Below are 15,940 nucleotides of genomic sequence, written 5' to 3'. Positions count from 1 at the left end.
CAGGATGGTCTCAAACTCCTGACCTCAGGTGATCCACCCACCTTGGCCTCCCAAAGTGCTGCGATTATAGGTGTGAGCCACTGCGCCGGGCCACTTATTTGAAATTTAGCACAAAGGTAGAAACAAGTCATACTCAAATATATTTAAGCTAAGAAATGCTATGTATGACTTATACTTTATTCTCCTGGGATACCAATTCAGTAAAGGTGAGAAATAACCTCTTAAGTGATAATTTGAGCTTGGGAATTAATCAGGGAAGAGATGGAGGACAGCCTGATTACCCCTCTTTCCTCTGAAATGGACTAATGGGTTTGGTTTAATACATGTCATGTGGTTTATTATTTATTAACTTCCACTTCAAATGTCCTCCTGGCATATTAATATTATAAGTCAGTGTCAATGCCAATGTATATCAAAAGCTCCCTCCTTCCCACCACCCCAGAATAACTTTACATCTTAGTTAATACTTGATTAATAAACACCTGTGGCTTTCTTCCAGGGACTTTTTTAGCTTAACATTTTCCTCTTGCATTTTGTGCTTCCCATCCTGCCAAAAGAAAACAGCCCAATTTATTAATTATTCTGAATGCTAAACAATGATGATATTGCAAATATTTTCTTCTGCAATGCCTTAGTTTGGGTATAAAGCTAAGCAGCTTTTTCATTAGGGAAGGGATCTAACTTTGAAGCTATGTTTCCTCATTCTTTGTTCTAAGTAGTTTCTTAACAATTCTCATAGTTTGTGACAAATGATTTTCAAAGTAGATATTTTAATTCTTGAGATTCAAATAAAATTCAGAATGTATTCTATTTACTTGCAAAGTTGGCTCAAGATATTGGCTGCTTCTTAGGAGAAGTATAATTTTTTTTTAATTTCCCCCAGACTGAGCTCTGAAAAACTGGTAAAACCAAGGATGGCCATATCCAGCAGACTATAATCCTCTGGCTGGTCAATCAAGTTGATGCCCCAGTGCCACAGCTTTTTTTTTTTTGAGACAGAGTCTCACTCTGTTGCTCTGGCTGGAGTGCAGTGGTGCCATCTTGGCTCACTGAAAGCTCTGCCTGTGGGTTCAACCAATTCTCCTGCCTCAGCCTCCCAAGTAGCTGGGACTATAGGCATGTGCCACCATGCCTGGCTAATTTTTTGTATTGTTAGTAGAGATGGGTTTTACCATGTTGGCCAGACTAGTCTTGAACTCCTGATTGTAAGTGATCCGCCTGCCTTGGCCTCCCAAAGTGCTGGGATTGTAGGCGTCAGCCATCGCACTCAGCCCAGTGCCACAACCTCTATAGCCTGTTCAACTCAAGTAATTTTCTACTTGGCAGGACAAATGTAAAGTTTCAAACTGCATTTCTACCCATACCCCAGGCATTTTGTTTTTTTTTTTTTTTGAGCTGGAGTCTCGCTCTGTTGCTCAGGCTAGAGTGCTGTGGTGTGATCTTGGCTCACTGCAACCTCCACCTCCTGGGTTCACTCCAGCCTCAGTCTGCTGAGTAGCTGGGATTACAGGTGCACACCGCCACGCCCAGCTACATTTTTGTATTTTAGTAGAGATGGAGTTTCACCATGTTGCCCAAGCTGGCCTCGAACTCCTGAGCTCAGGCAATCCACCCGCCTTGGCCTCTCAAAGTGCTGGGATAACAGGCATGAGCCACTGTGCCTGGTCAGGTGCTTAGGCAGTTTTTAGGGCTACATTTTTTCTCTGGCACACACACCTACTGCCACTTGCCTTCGACTGCTGCCCATGTGCATCCAAAAGTGGAATGTATATTCTTTTTGTTTGTTTTTTGAGACAAGGTCTCATGCTGTTGCCCAGGCTGGAGTGCAGTGGCATGATCATAGCTCAGTGCAGCCTCGACCTCCTGGGCTCAAGTGATCCTCCCACCTCAGTCTACTGAGCAGCTGGGACTACAGGCATAAACCACCACAACCAGCTAATTTAAAATTTTTTGTTGTAGAAATGAGGTCTCCCTTTGTTGCTCAGGCTGGTCTCTAACTCCTGGGATCAAGCAATCTTCATGCTGCAGCCTCCCAAAGTGCTAGGATTACAGGGGTGAGCCACTGCACCCAGCTGAAATGTGTGTTCTTACACCACTCAAGTATCAAGGAAGAGAGGTCAATGCAATACTTATCCTCCTGGAAACGCCACTGCAGGAAACAACTGGAGATTGAAAAACTTAAAGCCTCACTGGAAAAATAGGGTAAGACAGGCCAATATCTGAAGTATACCTTTGTAAGCCTTTTAGATTTTATGTTCACTAAACTAAAATAATAAAGACAGCATGCTATATAGAGTGGTTCTTTGTACACTTTAAATTATTAGTAGTGGTACTATTTAATAAATTTCCATATACCATTATTTTCTATTTGACAGCAAATTAGCAGCTCACTCTCTAGAAATTTTAAATAGTTTATGAACTGGTCCTGCTTTGTTATATACTAGAAGTATTCAAAAAGTTCATGGAAAATGCATATTAAGAAAAGACTGTGCATGCACTTCAAAATTTTTTTGCACCAAAATAAACTTGTACTTATTTATTTTAATATATCTGACTAGGATATGTTTAAGTTACTGAAAAGGATAAGACATCAGTTTGAAAAGAGCCCCTGGCCGGGCATGGTGGCTCACACCTGTCATCCCAGCACTTTGGGAGGCTGTGGTGGGCATATCGCTTGAGCCCAGGAGTTCAAGACCAGCCTGGGCAACATGGCAAAACCCCATCTCTACCAAAAAAAACACAAAAATTACCTGGGCCTTGTGCCCACAGTCCCAGCTACTTGGGAGGCTGAGGCGGGAGGATCACTTGAGCCTAGAAAATCGAGGCTGTGGTAAGGCATGATTGTGCCACTGGAGTCTATTCTAGGTGAGACTCTGTCTCAAAAAAAAAAAAAAGAAAAAGAAAAAGAAAAAGGAAGAGCCCCTACCAGAGCAACAGGAATTCTGATAAAATTAACTGAAGCAAGAACAAACATCCAATTGATGTTGAAGCTTAGATGGAGGAATTGCAAAATTATAGATGCTTTACAAAAAGCTTATGGGTACAATGCTCCAAAGAAATAATCAGTTTACAAAGGATAACCCATTTTAAGACGGGGCTAGATAAGGTTGAAGATGAAGCCTGCAGTGGCAGACTAGCCACATCAATCTGTGAGGATCTTCTTGTTCATGCTCTGATTGAAGAGGACCAATGATTAACAGTAGAAACAACAGCCGACACCGCAGACATCTCAATTGGTTTGACTTATACAATTCTGGCTGAAAAATTAAAGTTGAGTAAACTTTTTACTTGATGGGTGCCAAAACTGTTGTGTCCATATCAGCTATAGACCAGAGCATAGCTTTCAAGGGAAATTACAAACAAGTGGGATTAAGAACCTGAAGCATTTGTTTGAGGATTGTAACAGGAGATGTAACAACTTCATAGTACAATCCTGAAGACAAAGCACAATCAAAGCAATGGCTCTGAAGAGGTGGAAGTGGTGCAATCAAAGCAAAAGCAGACAGGTCAAGAGCAAAGGTCATGGCAACAGTTTTTAGGGAAGCTGAAGGCATTTTGCTTGTTGACTTTCTGGAAAGCCAGAGAATGCCAATATCTGCTTATTGTGACAGTGTTTTAATTTTTTTTTTTTTTTTTTTGAGAGGGAGTCTTGCTCTGTTGTCCAGGCTGGAGTGCAGTGGTGCGATCTTGGCTCACTGCAACCACCACCTCCCAGGTTCAAGCGATTCTCATGCCTCGGTTTCCCAAGTAGCTGAGACTACAGGCACGTGCCACCACACCTGTCTAATATTTGTGAGAATGTTTTGAGAAAGTCAGCCAAAGCTTCAGCACAAAAATGCTCAGGAAAGCTTCAACAGGAGTCCTATTCCACCACAAATATGCTCCTACTCATTCCTCTCACCAAACAAGGGCAATTCTATGAGAGTTATGACAGGAAATCATTAAGCAATCCTGATTTGACTCCCTCTGATTTCTTTTTGTTTCCTAATCTTAAAAGATCATTAAAGGGCACCTAGTTTTCTTCTGTTAATAATCTAAAAAAGGCTGTATTAATATGGTTAAATTCCTAGGACCCTCAGTTATTTAGGAATGGCCTACATGACTGGTATCATCACTTACAAAAGTATCTTGACCTTGATGGAACTTAGGTTGAGAAATAAAGTTGATATGTTTTTGCCTTTTAATTCCATTTCCCACGATCTTTTTGAAGTCCCCTTGTAGAATATGTACATACAGGAGGCAATTTTTTCATGGTGTTTGTCTTTGACAGAAAAAGCATTTCAAGCTTTTCTGATTTCATTAGTTCCTGGGCCCCAGAAATGACCTTATCCAATTTTAGCTCCTTCACCGCTATAGGTGCTGGAGGTACCTCCTTCTAAGATTATTCTGTAGAAATTTCTACTTTTATTCTTTAAACTGTTCTCTATTACCTTCCCTTCCTCAAGCCTAGTTCCCTTTCTTTCTAATTATTCCCATGATAAGTTCCTTGAGGATACTCAAAGTGAAATCCTCATGATTTGAAAAAGGTATAGAGAAGAAACTCCACATAGAGGAAAATTCTGTTAAAGGGGAATTCAGGATTGGAGAGGGATTATTATACTATTTTATTAAAATTATTAGTTAGCAGAAATCCAAGAAACAGAGATTTTTGTTAAGATACCAAAATAATCCTACTTAAAAAATTATTAAAAGGAAAACAGTTCACTGTGATTATTAAAATCCCCCTTTCCAAATGAAATCAAGTTAGAGGAAGTATCCTAGAGGCAGACTCAGAATCAAGCTTTCATCTGTTCACATCATTATCAAGTATCTACATACTTGAGGACACAGCCCCTAAGTATGTGATCTGTAAAAGAAAACTGACAGGCCTATCAAGTTAGCCTCTAAAATTTAAACTGAAATTAAGTAAAAGAACAAAGGAATAGCAAATATTACCATCTTGGATTCTGGCTTCTGGGAACCCTTTCCTGGGATGCTCCTGTCATTTTGTAATCTTCTTTCTTTTTCCTGTTTTAGTTCTAACTCAAGCTGGTTCCTGAGGTAAGCAGGAAAGGAAAAGGACGAAAAATTGAAATTCTACACAGACATATTCTCTGAAGAATGCCAACCCCTTGTCTTAAAGTGCAATAATTAAGAATGTTTAAGAGCTTACTGTCAGAGACAGATTTTTAAATGATAATGTTGCGACTTCTTAGCTTAACCGTGTGAATTTGGACACATTTAACCTCTCTAATCTCTACTTTTTTTTTTTTTTTTGAGACAGAGTCTTGCTCTGTCGCCCAGGCTGGAGTGCAGTGGCATGATCTTGGGTCACTGCAACCTCTGTCTCCCAGGTTCAAGCAATTCTCCTGCCTCAGCCTCCCGGGTAGCTGAGATTACAGGCACTGCCACCACGTCTGGTGAATTTTTGTATCTTTGGTAGAGATGTTGGCCAGGCTGGTCTGGAATCCCTGACCTCAGGTGATACACCTGCGTCGGCCTCTCAAAGTGCTGGGATTACAGACGTGAGCCACTGCGCCCAGCCTTAAGCTCTACTTTAATCTGAAAGTGGAGGCAATAATATCACTAATAGGATTGATGTGAAGATATTAAATGGACAGCTTGCATGTGAAGTGCTTTGTAAAGTATCTGGCACACAGTAAGATTCAGGAAATATTACATATTATTATTAGTGTTACATGGGCTAGTAATGACTATCCAGGATCGTGGCTCTAATTTCCTAATTCTATGATCACAAATCATGTTGATAGGATTTGGGGAATGTTGATGTATGTGAAGCTTTCTGAACTCCAATTCCAGAGAAAGGACATTGCAAAGACAGAGCCAACCTGGCTGGAAGTCATGAAACCACATTTCTTGCTGTCTACCCTAAGAATTACCCATGACCACCCTGTCAGCTCAAGCTGTCCCCTCTTCACCGCTGCCTGGTGAGCTCCTCAACTTCCAGCTGCAGACTGTTGATCTTGTCTCCAAAGTCCTGTTTGAAGAGGCGGTTGTCCAACTCAGCAGACTGGCGGCTTCGCTCAGCCTGGCGCAATCTGGATGTGAGCCACATGAACTTGTGATAAAAAACAAAAGCCATGGTGGGGAGGAAGACCAAGTTCACAACACAAAATAAAATAACCCAAGGAAGAATGCACAGAGAGACAGAGAGAGGAAAAAAACTTTGCAGGACACAGGCGAAGAAATTATGGGAGGAAAAAGATGAAGAAACAAATTCTAAAAAAAAGTAAGATGAAGGTGAACCAGGCAGAGGAAAAGCTGGTTTTCCATTTTTTTTTATTCTAGTACTACGGTTTACAGCCATTAGATGATAAACAATAAAACATCACTTTTTAGAAAATCCATATCCAAAGCCAACCTCAAGTACACAGTAATTTAAGTTAAATCCACTTTTTAAAAAAATTTCCTAATAGGTTTGGTACTTAATTTTTCTGTTTTACACACACAACTGGAACTTTAAATGCACAACTACCTTCTTATATGTGGAAGGATAGTTTTTTCTTGTCCTTTCCCCCAAACCACGTATATTAAATCATGGGACATTATATATCAACCCTCACCCAGGCTTTGAGTTATTTTATAAGGAAAAGCCTTTGTCAGAGTTTGGCTGTCTCCTTCCTTTTCCATTCCCACAAGATATGTGTGACTAAGTGGACAAAGAACTCAGCATTGGGCCTGTTTTAAGACTCTGACCATATTCTCCAGAAGATTCTGATTGATATTTTCTTCTAAATATCTTGTAACTTTGCACCTATAGAGAAGCATGTTTTAGAAGGTAAAACACTTGGGATTTTATATAATAGAATTTAAAAGCATGCTATGTGTAGATTTTAGAAAGTTTAATTTTGGTATTTGATCGTTCCTTCCAAATGCTCATAGAAAAGGCAGCCCATCACCACAAGAGGTTGATGAAGAGAATATAGTAGGAGATTTGTTTATATCGGTGCAAATTATAAGAATTAAAATAAGTTCAAGAGCACAGGATCTTTTACCTCTATGAAGTTGGTTTAAACATATGTTCTTTGACTTCATTTTGGTTCAAGTCAAATCTGTGCAGGGACCTATATAAGCACACATGGAATCTATCTTACACTCTTAATTCTGGGTTTGCCAAGAAAAAGATAAAGAATTTCAAGAGCTGGAAGCGAAGGGGTTATCTGTGTCCCCACCTAAGCGGCTGAAGTGCTGCAAAGCACACCAGAATGAAAAAAAAAAAAAAGGAAAAAAATCCAAATATTTTGTCAAGGCCTTTTGAAGGAATGAAGGCTTATGTAAAGCCTGTCTCTTCAAATCAAAAATCATCCTAAAAAAATCAACATATTTATAGGATTATTCACAATGTTAAAGCCTAGAAAGGGTTAGTCTGTGGTCACTTAAAAAAAGAAGCCCTGCTAATATTGCTTGTGAATATCTACACGGAATCAGTATTTTTGTACTAAATAATAATAAAGAAGGTAAGTTTATCATTTATTTCCTATTCTGAAATGTTTTTCTAATAATTCAATTATTAGCTTCCCAGAACCTTTAGCAAATCCCTATCTGAACAAAAGGTAACAGAAACTCTTAAGTAAATGTTTCCAGGTAAGAAATAACAGGCTAGGCAGAATATCGGCACTCATGTCTATACCCTGTTCTTTTTACTCCAATAAGAAAAGCAGGATATGAAAAATGGGTAGTGCATCATTTTTTTAATAGGAGAGGAGTGTTTTTATTAGAATTGTTCTCTCTGAACTACCCAAGTAGGAAGCAGAATTGCAGGAAAATGTCAGAGGTAGAAGATGACAAACATGAAGAGGGTTTCCCCAAGCATCCACATTATTATATTATCATAAGTTACCTAATTGCTAACTTATCTCTATGTATTTTAAAGAAATATAAGGATGCTGTTTTTTCTTTTTCAAAAGTCACTAAGGCAAAAAAAGTTGCAAGCAATCTTGGTTACTGAGAATAGAAGTGTAGTGAAATACTAAGTACTATCCTTGGCTTGGGGATTAAACCTATATAACAAAAGTGAAAAGGGGTCATGGTCTAAGAGACACAGAACTATTTTAGAAGAGTCCAAGTTCATGTGGTAGTTACCTCTAGATCATTACACTGCAATGGCAGAACAGGCTTGCAGATACAGACATGAACAATGCACCGAGTATCTGATATTATCAAGGACTGGGTTGTAAAGGCATCATTAATATATGTACAGAGCTTCAATTCCCTAGGCTTTTTTAAAAAGTGGTATTTTTATTTATTGGTCAACTCAGAAATAATTTCTCAGAGTTTATTCAGCATTTAATTAGGAACTCATACCAATTATCCTAACCCTGGGGAGAAAATAAGAAAAAAACCCAATCTATATCTCCAACTGGTTTTTTAAAAGTCCAACAAATTCAAAGTCAACTTTTTGGTGACATTTTATATCGAACCAGAGCTTAAATGTAGTAACTTTCAGATTTCTTCCTTTTACGATTAAGTTGTGATATCAGACTTGTGACGTGACCAACTGAAAAATGCCTAATGATGTTTTGGGATCAGTTTATTTGCTGCACTATTTAAGGTCTTTGCCTGTTTCACCAAATCCTTTTCACTAAATAAAATAAAAATGACAATGAAGTGAAAGGGGAATGAGAAAATGGATAAACAGGAAACACAAAAATAGCAAGAGAATAAGTCAGCTTAATACTCAAAGAAATAAGTCATTATTTTAGTTCTGTTTGCTTTAAATTCCAAGTCAAAAAATCATTGAAAAGGAATTTGATACATTTCATGTCAAAAGCACAATTTGTGAACACTAAAATCATTTTATCAAATCATAATCATATAACTAATTATGAGCAAGTACATAACCGTCTTTTCCTAGGTAGACTAATACATTTTTATTTGGCCATATAAGAAGTTTCAGGCTTAATTATTAATTTGCCATTAACTTTTGAATTAACATTAATATGCACTGCTGTTCAGGACCCTTACTGGTTAAGAATCATCTGAATAAAAGAAGTCACCCATTCATCCATTCATCATATATGTACTGAATGAATGCTTGTATATTCAAGGCACTGCAACAGATCTAATAAGGGAACTTAAAAGATTAGCTAAGTAATCTCAGGGAGCTTACACCCTCATCAGAAGAGACATATATAAAGGGTTAAAAGGAAAAAGACAGAAGTGAGAAGTGTCACAAGCAATATAGATAGATATGGATATGAAGCTATGGGAATTCCCAGAAAGATCATTTCTAGCTTCAAAGAGGTATCAGAGGAGACTCTGGGGAGGTAGCATTTGAGCCTAAACTTAAAAATGTATCTGAAAAACAAGGGAGTAGGAAGAATTAGGACATTTCTAATTGGTGGAACCATTGGGAAAGAAATGAATGAGAAAAATGGGAAGTATATCCAGGGACCAGTAATTTAGTTTTGCCCAAGTGCAAGAAGGGTGAGGAACAGGTGTGACCTTGGGTGCCGTGTCACATTCAGTCTTGAAGATTCAGCCATTTCTCTTGACTGCTAAGTTGCCACAGAGAAAATGGTTGATTCACACAAACAGAGAAAGAGAGTAGCATAGGGAGAAGATGTGCTTTGGGCAGACATAATTGTAGGTACTGGTGGAAGAGAGCTGCCCAAAGGATGGAAACTCAAGACTGGTCTCCAGATGAAGGTAAGAGCTGGAGAACACACTGGAGGTGACAGTGGAAGCTACAGAACTACTCAGGAGAAAGAAAAGGGAAATAAGAGAAAAGGGTTAAAGAAGGGAGAGAAAGATACAGAGTAGATCCTTGGAGGACACCTGTCTCTCAGTGCCTCTATATCCCCTAGCATCAAAGTATTCAAAAGACTTTAGGGATGAATGATAAAATCACAGAATTACATACATATATTTGAGAGTCCTTTCACACTTTAAAGTATCCTTCCTCTAACACATGACTCTGACATGGGTTAAAAGTTCTGGTGTTTAAAACAGTCATGAAAGGCTGATCTTTCAATTTTTTTTTAAGACTAGTCAAGTGATTGACATTTCCTAAAAACATTTCAGTCATACCTCAGAAAACACACATAACATTCAATTGGCTTTCTTTCTACCAGAATGTCTGATGCGAATTTGGAAGAATTTCATATACTTTCTATTTGCCGAATGTACAGCACATTCTCTTCATTTCAGCACTGACAACCCAAAGTGTTTCACTGAAGAAACAGGACTTTTACCTTTGTTCAAGTTGTTTAATGGTAGCAGCCATCTGATTAGTCTTCTCTTCCAAGCGACTGTTGAGTTCACTTTTCTGTTTTACTCCTAAGTCTGAACTCTGTTATGGAAAATAATTATAAACAAGCTGTATAAAATAAATTCTAAAATATAACCACACATGCCTTTTGAATCTAATGGTAAGTGGGAAAATAGAAATGTTCATACATTTCTGTATCAGTTAATCCTTAAATAGAAAAAAAGCAATTTGTCTAAAGTTAGTATTGTTACATGCAGCATTATCATAGTAATAGTTTATCAATGTATCACATTCCAGTGTAAAAGCCAATAGAATATATGACTCAGCTGGCATGTTAGACTGCAGAGCAGACATTATCTTATAGGATAAAAAAGACCTCCATCCTCTATTATAATGTGAAAAGTGGCCATGGTTTTCTAGAACAGCAATACAGGATCCCATGATGGTCTGAATCTGAGAGAAGTTTACTGGCAGCTAGCATCAAAATGAGATGTGATTCTTCCCTCTTGTAATTAAAGTGTGATTCTAGAGGATAAGATTGGAGGAGGGAAGCCCCAAGATTTTAGAGTCAGTGAGTCTATTCCTCATATTTCCCCTACCTGCAGCTTAAAGGCAAGTTCATGCTTGAGAGCTCTGAGATCATCCAGCTGCTGCCGAAGAGATACCAGGGCATCCTGCTTCTCACAGACATCCTTCTCCAGCATCTTCATAGCCAATTCCATCTCCTGCCTCATGCTGATCTGCATCTCCAGTTCTTTTTCAACATCCTGCCCCCAAAGGTAAGTAAATTGCTTACATTCTGTTTCTTCAACTAAGTACAAACCATAAAATTTCACAGGAAAAAGTATGCCAAAACTCTCAGTGTTAATATTCTGGCAAAATAGCTTAAGTTACCATTCATTTTCAGAAACATTAACAATGATTAATTAACAATAATTAGGATATACAGTAACATTTGCCAAATAACGTACAAATCTGAAAAACCTGCTAAACCAAAGATAGTGCTATTTAATATGTCTAAAATATACACGTATTTGAGACACTACATTAGACATTAAGACAATTGATGTCATATCTTATTATACAAAGATACATACAGGTTTACAGTAGACAGCACAAAATGAAGTAGTTGCAATTCTCCCAAATTTGAATGTTGTTGATATATTCAAGAGCCCAGGGAACCCAGAGGACCACCTGAGTCCCTGGCGTAACATCACAATTACTGAGGATGGCCAGTATGGCTAAGAGGCTAACAGAATTTTTAGGTTCATTTAACGTGAAACCTCTTTTTGTTTCAACCATTATTACTGCAACATTATTTGGATGATCAAAGATACAAAGACCTGAGGATCATCTGCATCTACCTTGTGCCCTGGGTTCACCTAGGCCCTCACCTATTTTCTTAGTTTCTTTTCTTCTTATCAAACATTTGTCATTGTTATAAAACCATGTGAAAAATTTTAATATTTTTATTATGTGCCACTTCACTGAGATTCCTGGTTTACAAGATTAGCATTATAGAAAATGAATCATACCCCTTCTTAAAATGCTGACATATTATTTCTGTAACCTTTCTTATGAAAAGTATTATATTTTGAGATCTCATTCACAAACACATAGAAGGTAAATGCTATTTTAAGGATGTTAAAATAATACTGCTGTGTATAAAAAAATCTGAAATTCTGCTGGGCGTGGTGGCTCATACCTGTAATTCCAGCACTTTGGGAGGCTGCGGCAGGTGGATCATGAGGTCAGGGGTTCGAGAATAGCCTGGCCAACATGGTGAAACCCTGTCTCTACTAAAAATACAAGAATTAGCTGGGTGTGGTAGTGGGCGCCTGTCATCCCAGCTACTTGGAGGCTGAGGCAGGAGAACTGCTTGAACCTGGGAGGCAGAGGTTGCAGTGAGGCGAGATCACGCCACTGCTCTCCAGCCTGGGCGACACAGCAAGACTCAAAAAAAAAAAAAATCTGAAATTGTTATATACTGTCAACTTGTAATACATGTATATTTTTTGAGACAAGATCTCACTGTCATCCAGGCTGCAGTGCAGTGCAATCTTGGCTCACTGCAGCCTCAATTTCCCTGGGCTCAGGTGATCTCCCTCCTCAGCTTCCCAAGTAGCTGGGAACACAGGCTTGTACCACCAAGCATAGATAATTTTGTATTTTTTGTAGAGATGGGGTCCCCCATGTTGCCCAGGCTGGTCGCAAACTCCTGGGCTCAAGTGATCCTCCCAGAGTACTGGGATTACAGATGTGAGCCATGGCACTTGGCCTGTAATAATTTTTTAGTACAAGTTAAGTCACCCCTTATTTTCAGGCTCTTCCTTATTCTTAGAGACATTGTGGGGAGGTCCCTGTGTTTGACATACTATTGAAACTCCAGGAAGATTTAATATGTTAATAACAGGGGTTATTAAAATCCAGTACAGGAATAGTATCCCTTAATATAAGTTTTTTTAAAAAAAGTATGATTGACACGTAACTGTACATATTTATGATGTACAACATGATGTTTTGATAATATAAAAACTATGTAATGACCAAATCTGAGAAATGAACAAATCTATCATCTTAAACATTTATCATTTTTTGTGATGAGAACATTCAAAAGCCTCTGTTCTTTCCAGCATAAAGAAAAGACAAATAGCTCTTCCTGCCGCCCAAGATGCCGAAAGGAAAGAAGGCCAAGGGGAAGAAGGTGGCTCCAGCCCCTGCTGTTGTGAAGAAGCAGGAGGCTAAGAGAGTGGTGAATCCCCTGTTTGAGAAAAGGCCTAAGAATTTTGGCATTGGACAGGACATCCAGCCCAAAAGAGACCTCACCCGCTTTGTGAAATGGCCCCGCTGTATCAGGTTGCAGCGGCAGAGAGCCATCCTCTATAAGCGGCTGAAAGTGCCTCCTGCAATTAACCAGTTCACCCAGGCCCTGGACTGCCAAATAGCTACTCAGCTGCTTAAGCTGGCCCACAAGTATAGACCAGAGACAAAGCAAGAGAAGAAGCAGAGGCTGTTGGCCCGGGCCGAGAAGAAAGCGGTTGGCAAAGGGGACGTCCCCACTAAGAGACTACCTGTCCTTCGAGCAGGAGTTAACACTGTCACCACCTTGGTGGAGAACAAGAAAGCTCAGCTGGTGGTGACTGCACACGATGTGGATCCCATTGAGCTGGCTGTCTTCTTGCCTGCCCTGTGTCGTAAAATGGGAGTCCCTTACTGCATTATCAGACTGGGACGTCTAGTCTAAAGGAAGACCTGTGCCACTGTCGCCTTCACACAGGTTAACTCGGAAGACAAAGGTGCTTTGGCTAAGCTGGTGGAAGCTATCTGAACCAATTACAATGACAGATATGACGAGATATGCCGTCACTGGGGAGGCAATGTCCTGGGTCCCAAGTTTGTGGCTCACATCGCCAAGCTCAAAAAGGCAAAGGCTAAAAGAACTTGCCACGAAACGGGGTTGAATGTAGACTGTTGAATTTTCTGTACATAAAAATAATTAAAACAATACAAATTTTCCTTCAAAAAGAAAAGACAAATATTTAAGGTGATGGGTATCCCAAGAACATTGATTTGGTCTTTACAAATTATATGAGTATATTAAATTATCATATGTACCCTGGAATGATGTACATCTATTATGCATTAATAAAAAAAGAACAAAAAGCAACAAATCTCTCTTCTATTTTAAAATATGTATTACTGTTAACTCTAGTCATCCCATACTATGCAACAGAGGACAAGAACTCATTCCTCCTTTCTAACTATAGCTTTGTACCTGTTGATCAATCTCTTACTATCCCCTGCCCTTTCTCCCTCTGGTAACCACCATCTTACTCTTTACTTTTATGAGAACAACATTTTAGATTCCACAAATGAATGTTATCATACAGGATTTCTTTTTCTGTGTTTGGCTTATTTCACTTCACATAATGTCCTCTAGGTTCAGCCATGTTGCCACAAATGACAGGATTTCATTCTTTTTTATGGCTGAGTAGCATCCTATTGTGTATATGTACCACATTTTTTTTAACCATTCACATGTTGATGAACACTAAGGTTGATTCCATATCTTGACTACTGTGAATAGTGCTGCAATAAACATAGAAGTGCAGAATCTCTCTGACATACTGATTTCATTTCCTTTGGATATATCCCCAGTAGTAGGATTGCTGGATCATATGCTAGATTGATTTTTAATTAATTTATTTTTATTTTTTGAGATGGAGTCTGGCTCTGTCACCCAGGATGGAGTGCAGCGGCATAATCTTGACTCACTGCAGTCTCAGCCTCCCAGGTTCAAGCAATTCTCCTGCCTCAGCCACCTAAGTAGCTGGGATTACAGGAGTGTGCCACCATGCTTGGTTGATTTTTTTTCATTTTTAGTAGAGACAGGGTTTTACCATGCTGGTCATGAACTCCTGACCTCAGGTGTAATCCAAAGTGCTTAGATTACAGGTGTGAGCCACTGTGCCTGGCTTGGTTTTTAATTTTTTAAAACAACCTTCATACTGTTTTCCATAGTAGCTATACTAATTTATATTCTCTCCAGTAGTGTGTAAAGGTTCCCTTTCTCTACATCCTTGCCAACACTAATCTTTCAATTTTTTGATAGCTGCCATTCTGATTACAGTGAGGTGTTACACTGTATATGTATATACATATATATATAGTGTGTATATATATAAATACATATGTGTGTGTGTACACACACACACACACACACACACACACACACAAACGTATTTTCTAAAAAAACTTAAGACCAATACTGGATGATAAATGTTTCCATTTATATCTAAGACCAAGTATAAATCAGAAATAACAGCTAAAAATAAAATAGCGTAATCCTATAATAATGATTCTTTGTAAAGAAAAGAGGAGCCACTACCTCCAAGAATCTTTGCAGGGATGAGGACTTAGGTAGGTGTGAGACTGCATAGTTTAAAAAAGTAGGTTCTGTATACTTAATATTCTTGTAATACAAACTATAAAAGCAAAAAAATAAAGATTAACAAAATCTTATAGTTGAGAATACTCAGAAAAAGATGGTGAGTATGATAAGGCACGTTTGTTAAAAAGAGATAAACCGTTTTACAGGAGCTATAATTTTTCAGAACACTACTGATATTCCTAATCTTGGTCTGTATAATAAAACCTCTAAGTGGTCAGTTCCCTTTTAATGTATTCTTGAACTACTAGAAATTAAGCAAAGTTTACCAATCGTAATTGTGTCTCTTCTTTCAAATGCTTTCTTGCTTCACTTAGTGCTTGTCCTTCTGCAGTTCTGTCTTGCTTGGGACCCTTGAAAAGATAAATAACATTGTACATATTTAAGGATTTAATCAGAATTAGCAGAGACTAACATTGCTATTTAGTAAGAAAAAAATATCATATTGAAGCAGGTATGATAATGAACAAACACAACAAAGAAACTGAAGTCCAGTATATTTTTAAAGGGTAAGCTGAATTGGGGACTTCCTGACACGTTATTTAAAATCCTAAAATAGGTTACCAAACCGGATGAAAGAAGTTTTAAAAATCAGCCTCTAAAAATAACATAGTATTCATTTCGAAATATGAGTTGGACTATAGGTTTTTTTTTTTTTCTTTTTTTTGAGATGGAGTCTCACTCTGTCACCCAGGCTGGAGTGCAGTGGCTCAATCTCTGCCTACTGCAACCTCCACCTCCTGGGTTCACGTGATTCTCCTGTCTCAGCTTCCCGAGTAGCT

At 38.5% G+C, this 15,940-nt stretch overlaps 1 protein-coding gene across 6 annotated transcripts in view; it reads right to left on the bottom strand.

Annotated features, from left to right (window-relative positions):
- The window catches only part of RUFY3 (RUN and FYVE domain containing 3), a 100,249-nt gene that overhangs the window by 7,652 nt on the left and 76,657 nt on the right, over window positions 1-15,940 (bottom strand). For 4 of the 6 annotated variants that reach the window (XM_064367710.1, XM_064367724.1, XM_012464432.3 and 1 more), the window contains 6 exons: window positions 15,428-15,511; window positions 10,810-10,977; window positions 10,194-10,291; window positions 5,919-6,038; window positions 4,936-5,035; window positions 483-547 (listed from right to left, as the gene is read on the bottom strand). In XM_064367710.1, coding sequence (XP_064223780.1) covers window positions 483-547; window positions 4,936-5,035; window positions 5,919-6,038; window positions 10,194-10,291; window positions 10,810-10,977; window positions 15,428-15,511 — 635 coding nt within the window. Of the gene's footprint in view, window positions 1-482; window positions 548-4,935; window positions 5,036-5,918; window positions 6,039-6,262; window positions 8,582-10,193; window positions 10,292-10,809; window positions 10,978-15,427; window positions 15,512-15,940 lie in introns of those variants that run through there. The other 2 variants (XM_012464438.2, XM_012464439.2) reach the window with 1 other exon arrangement.

This window comes from Aotus nancymaae, unplaced genomic scaffold (assembly GCF_030222135.1).
Source record: "Aotus nancymaae isolate 86718 unplaced genomic scaffold, 86718_ANA_hifiasm-v0.15.2.pri h1tg000006l, whole genome shotgun sequence".
Classification (NCBI taxonomy): Eukaryota; Metazoa; Chordata; class Mammalia; order Primates; family Aotidae; genus Aotus; species Aotus nancymaae.
This window is presented reverse-complemented; position numbering and strand designations above follow the sequence as displayed.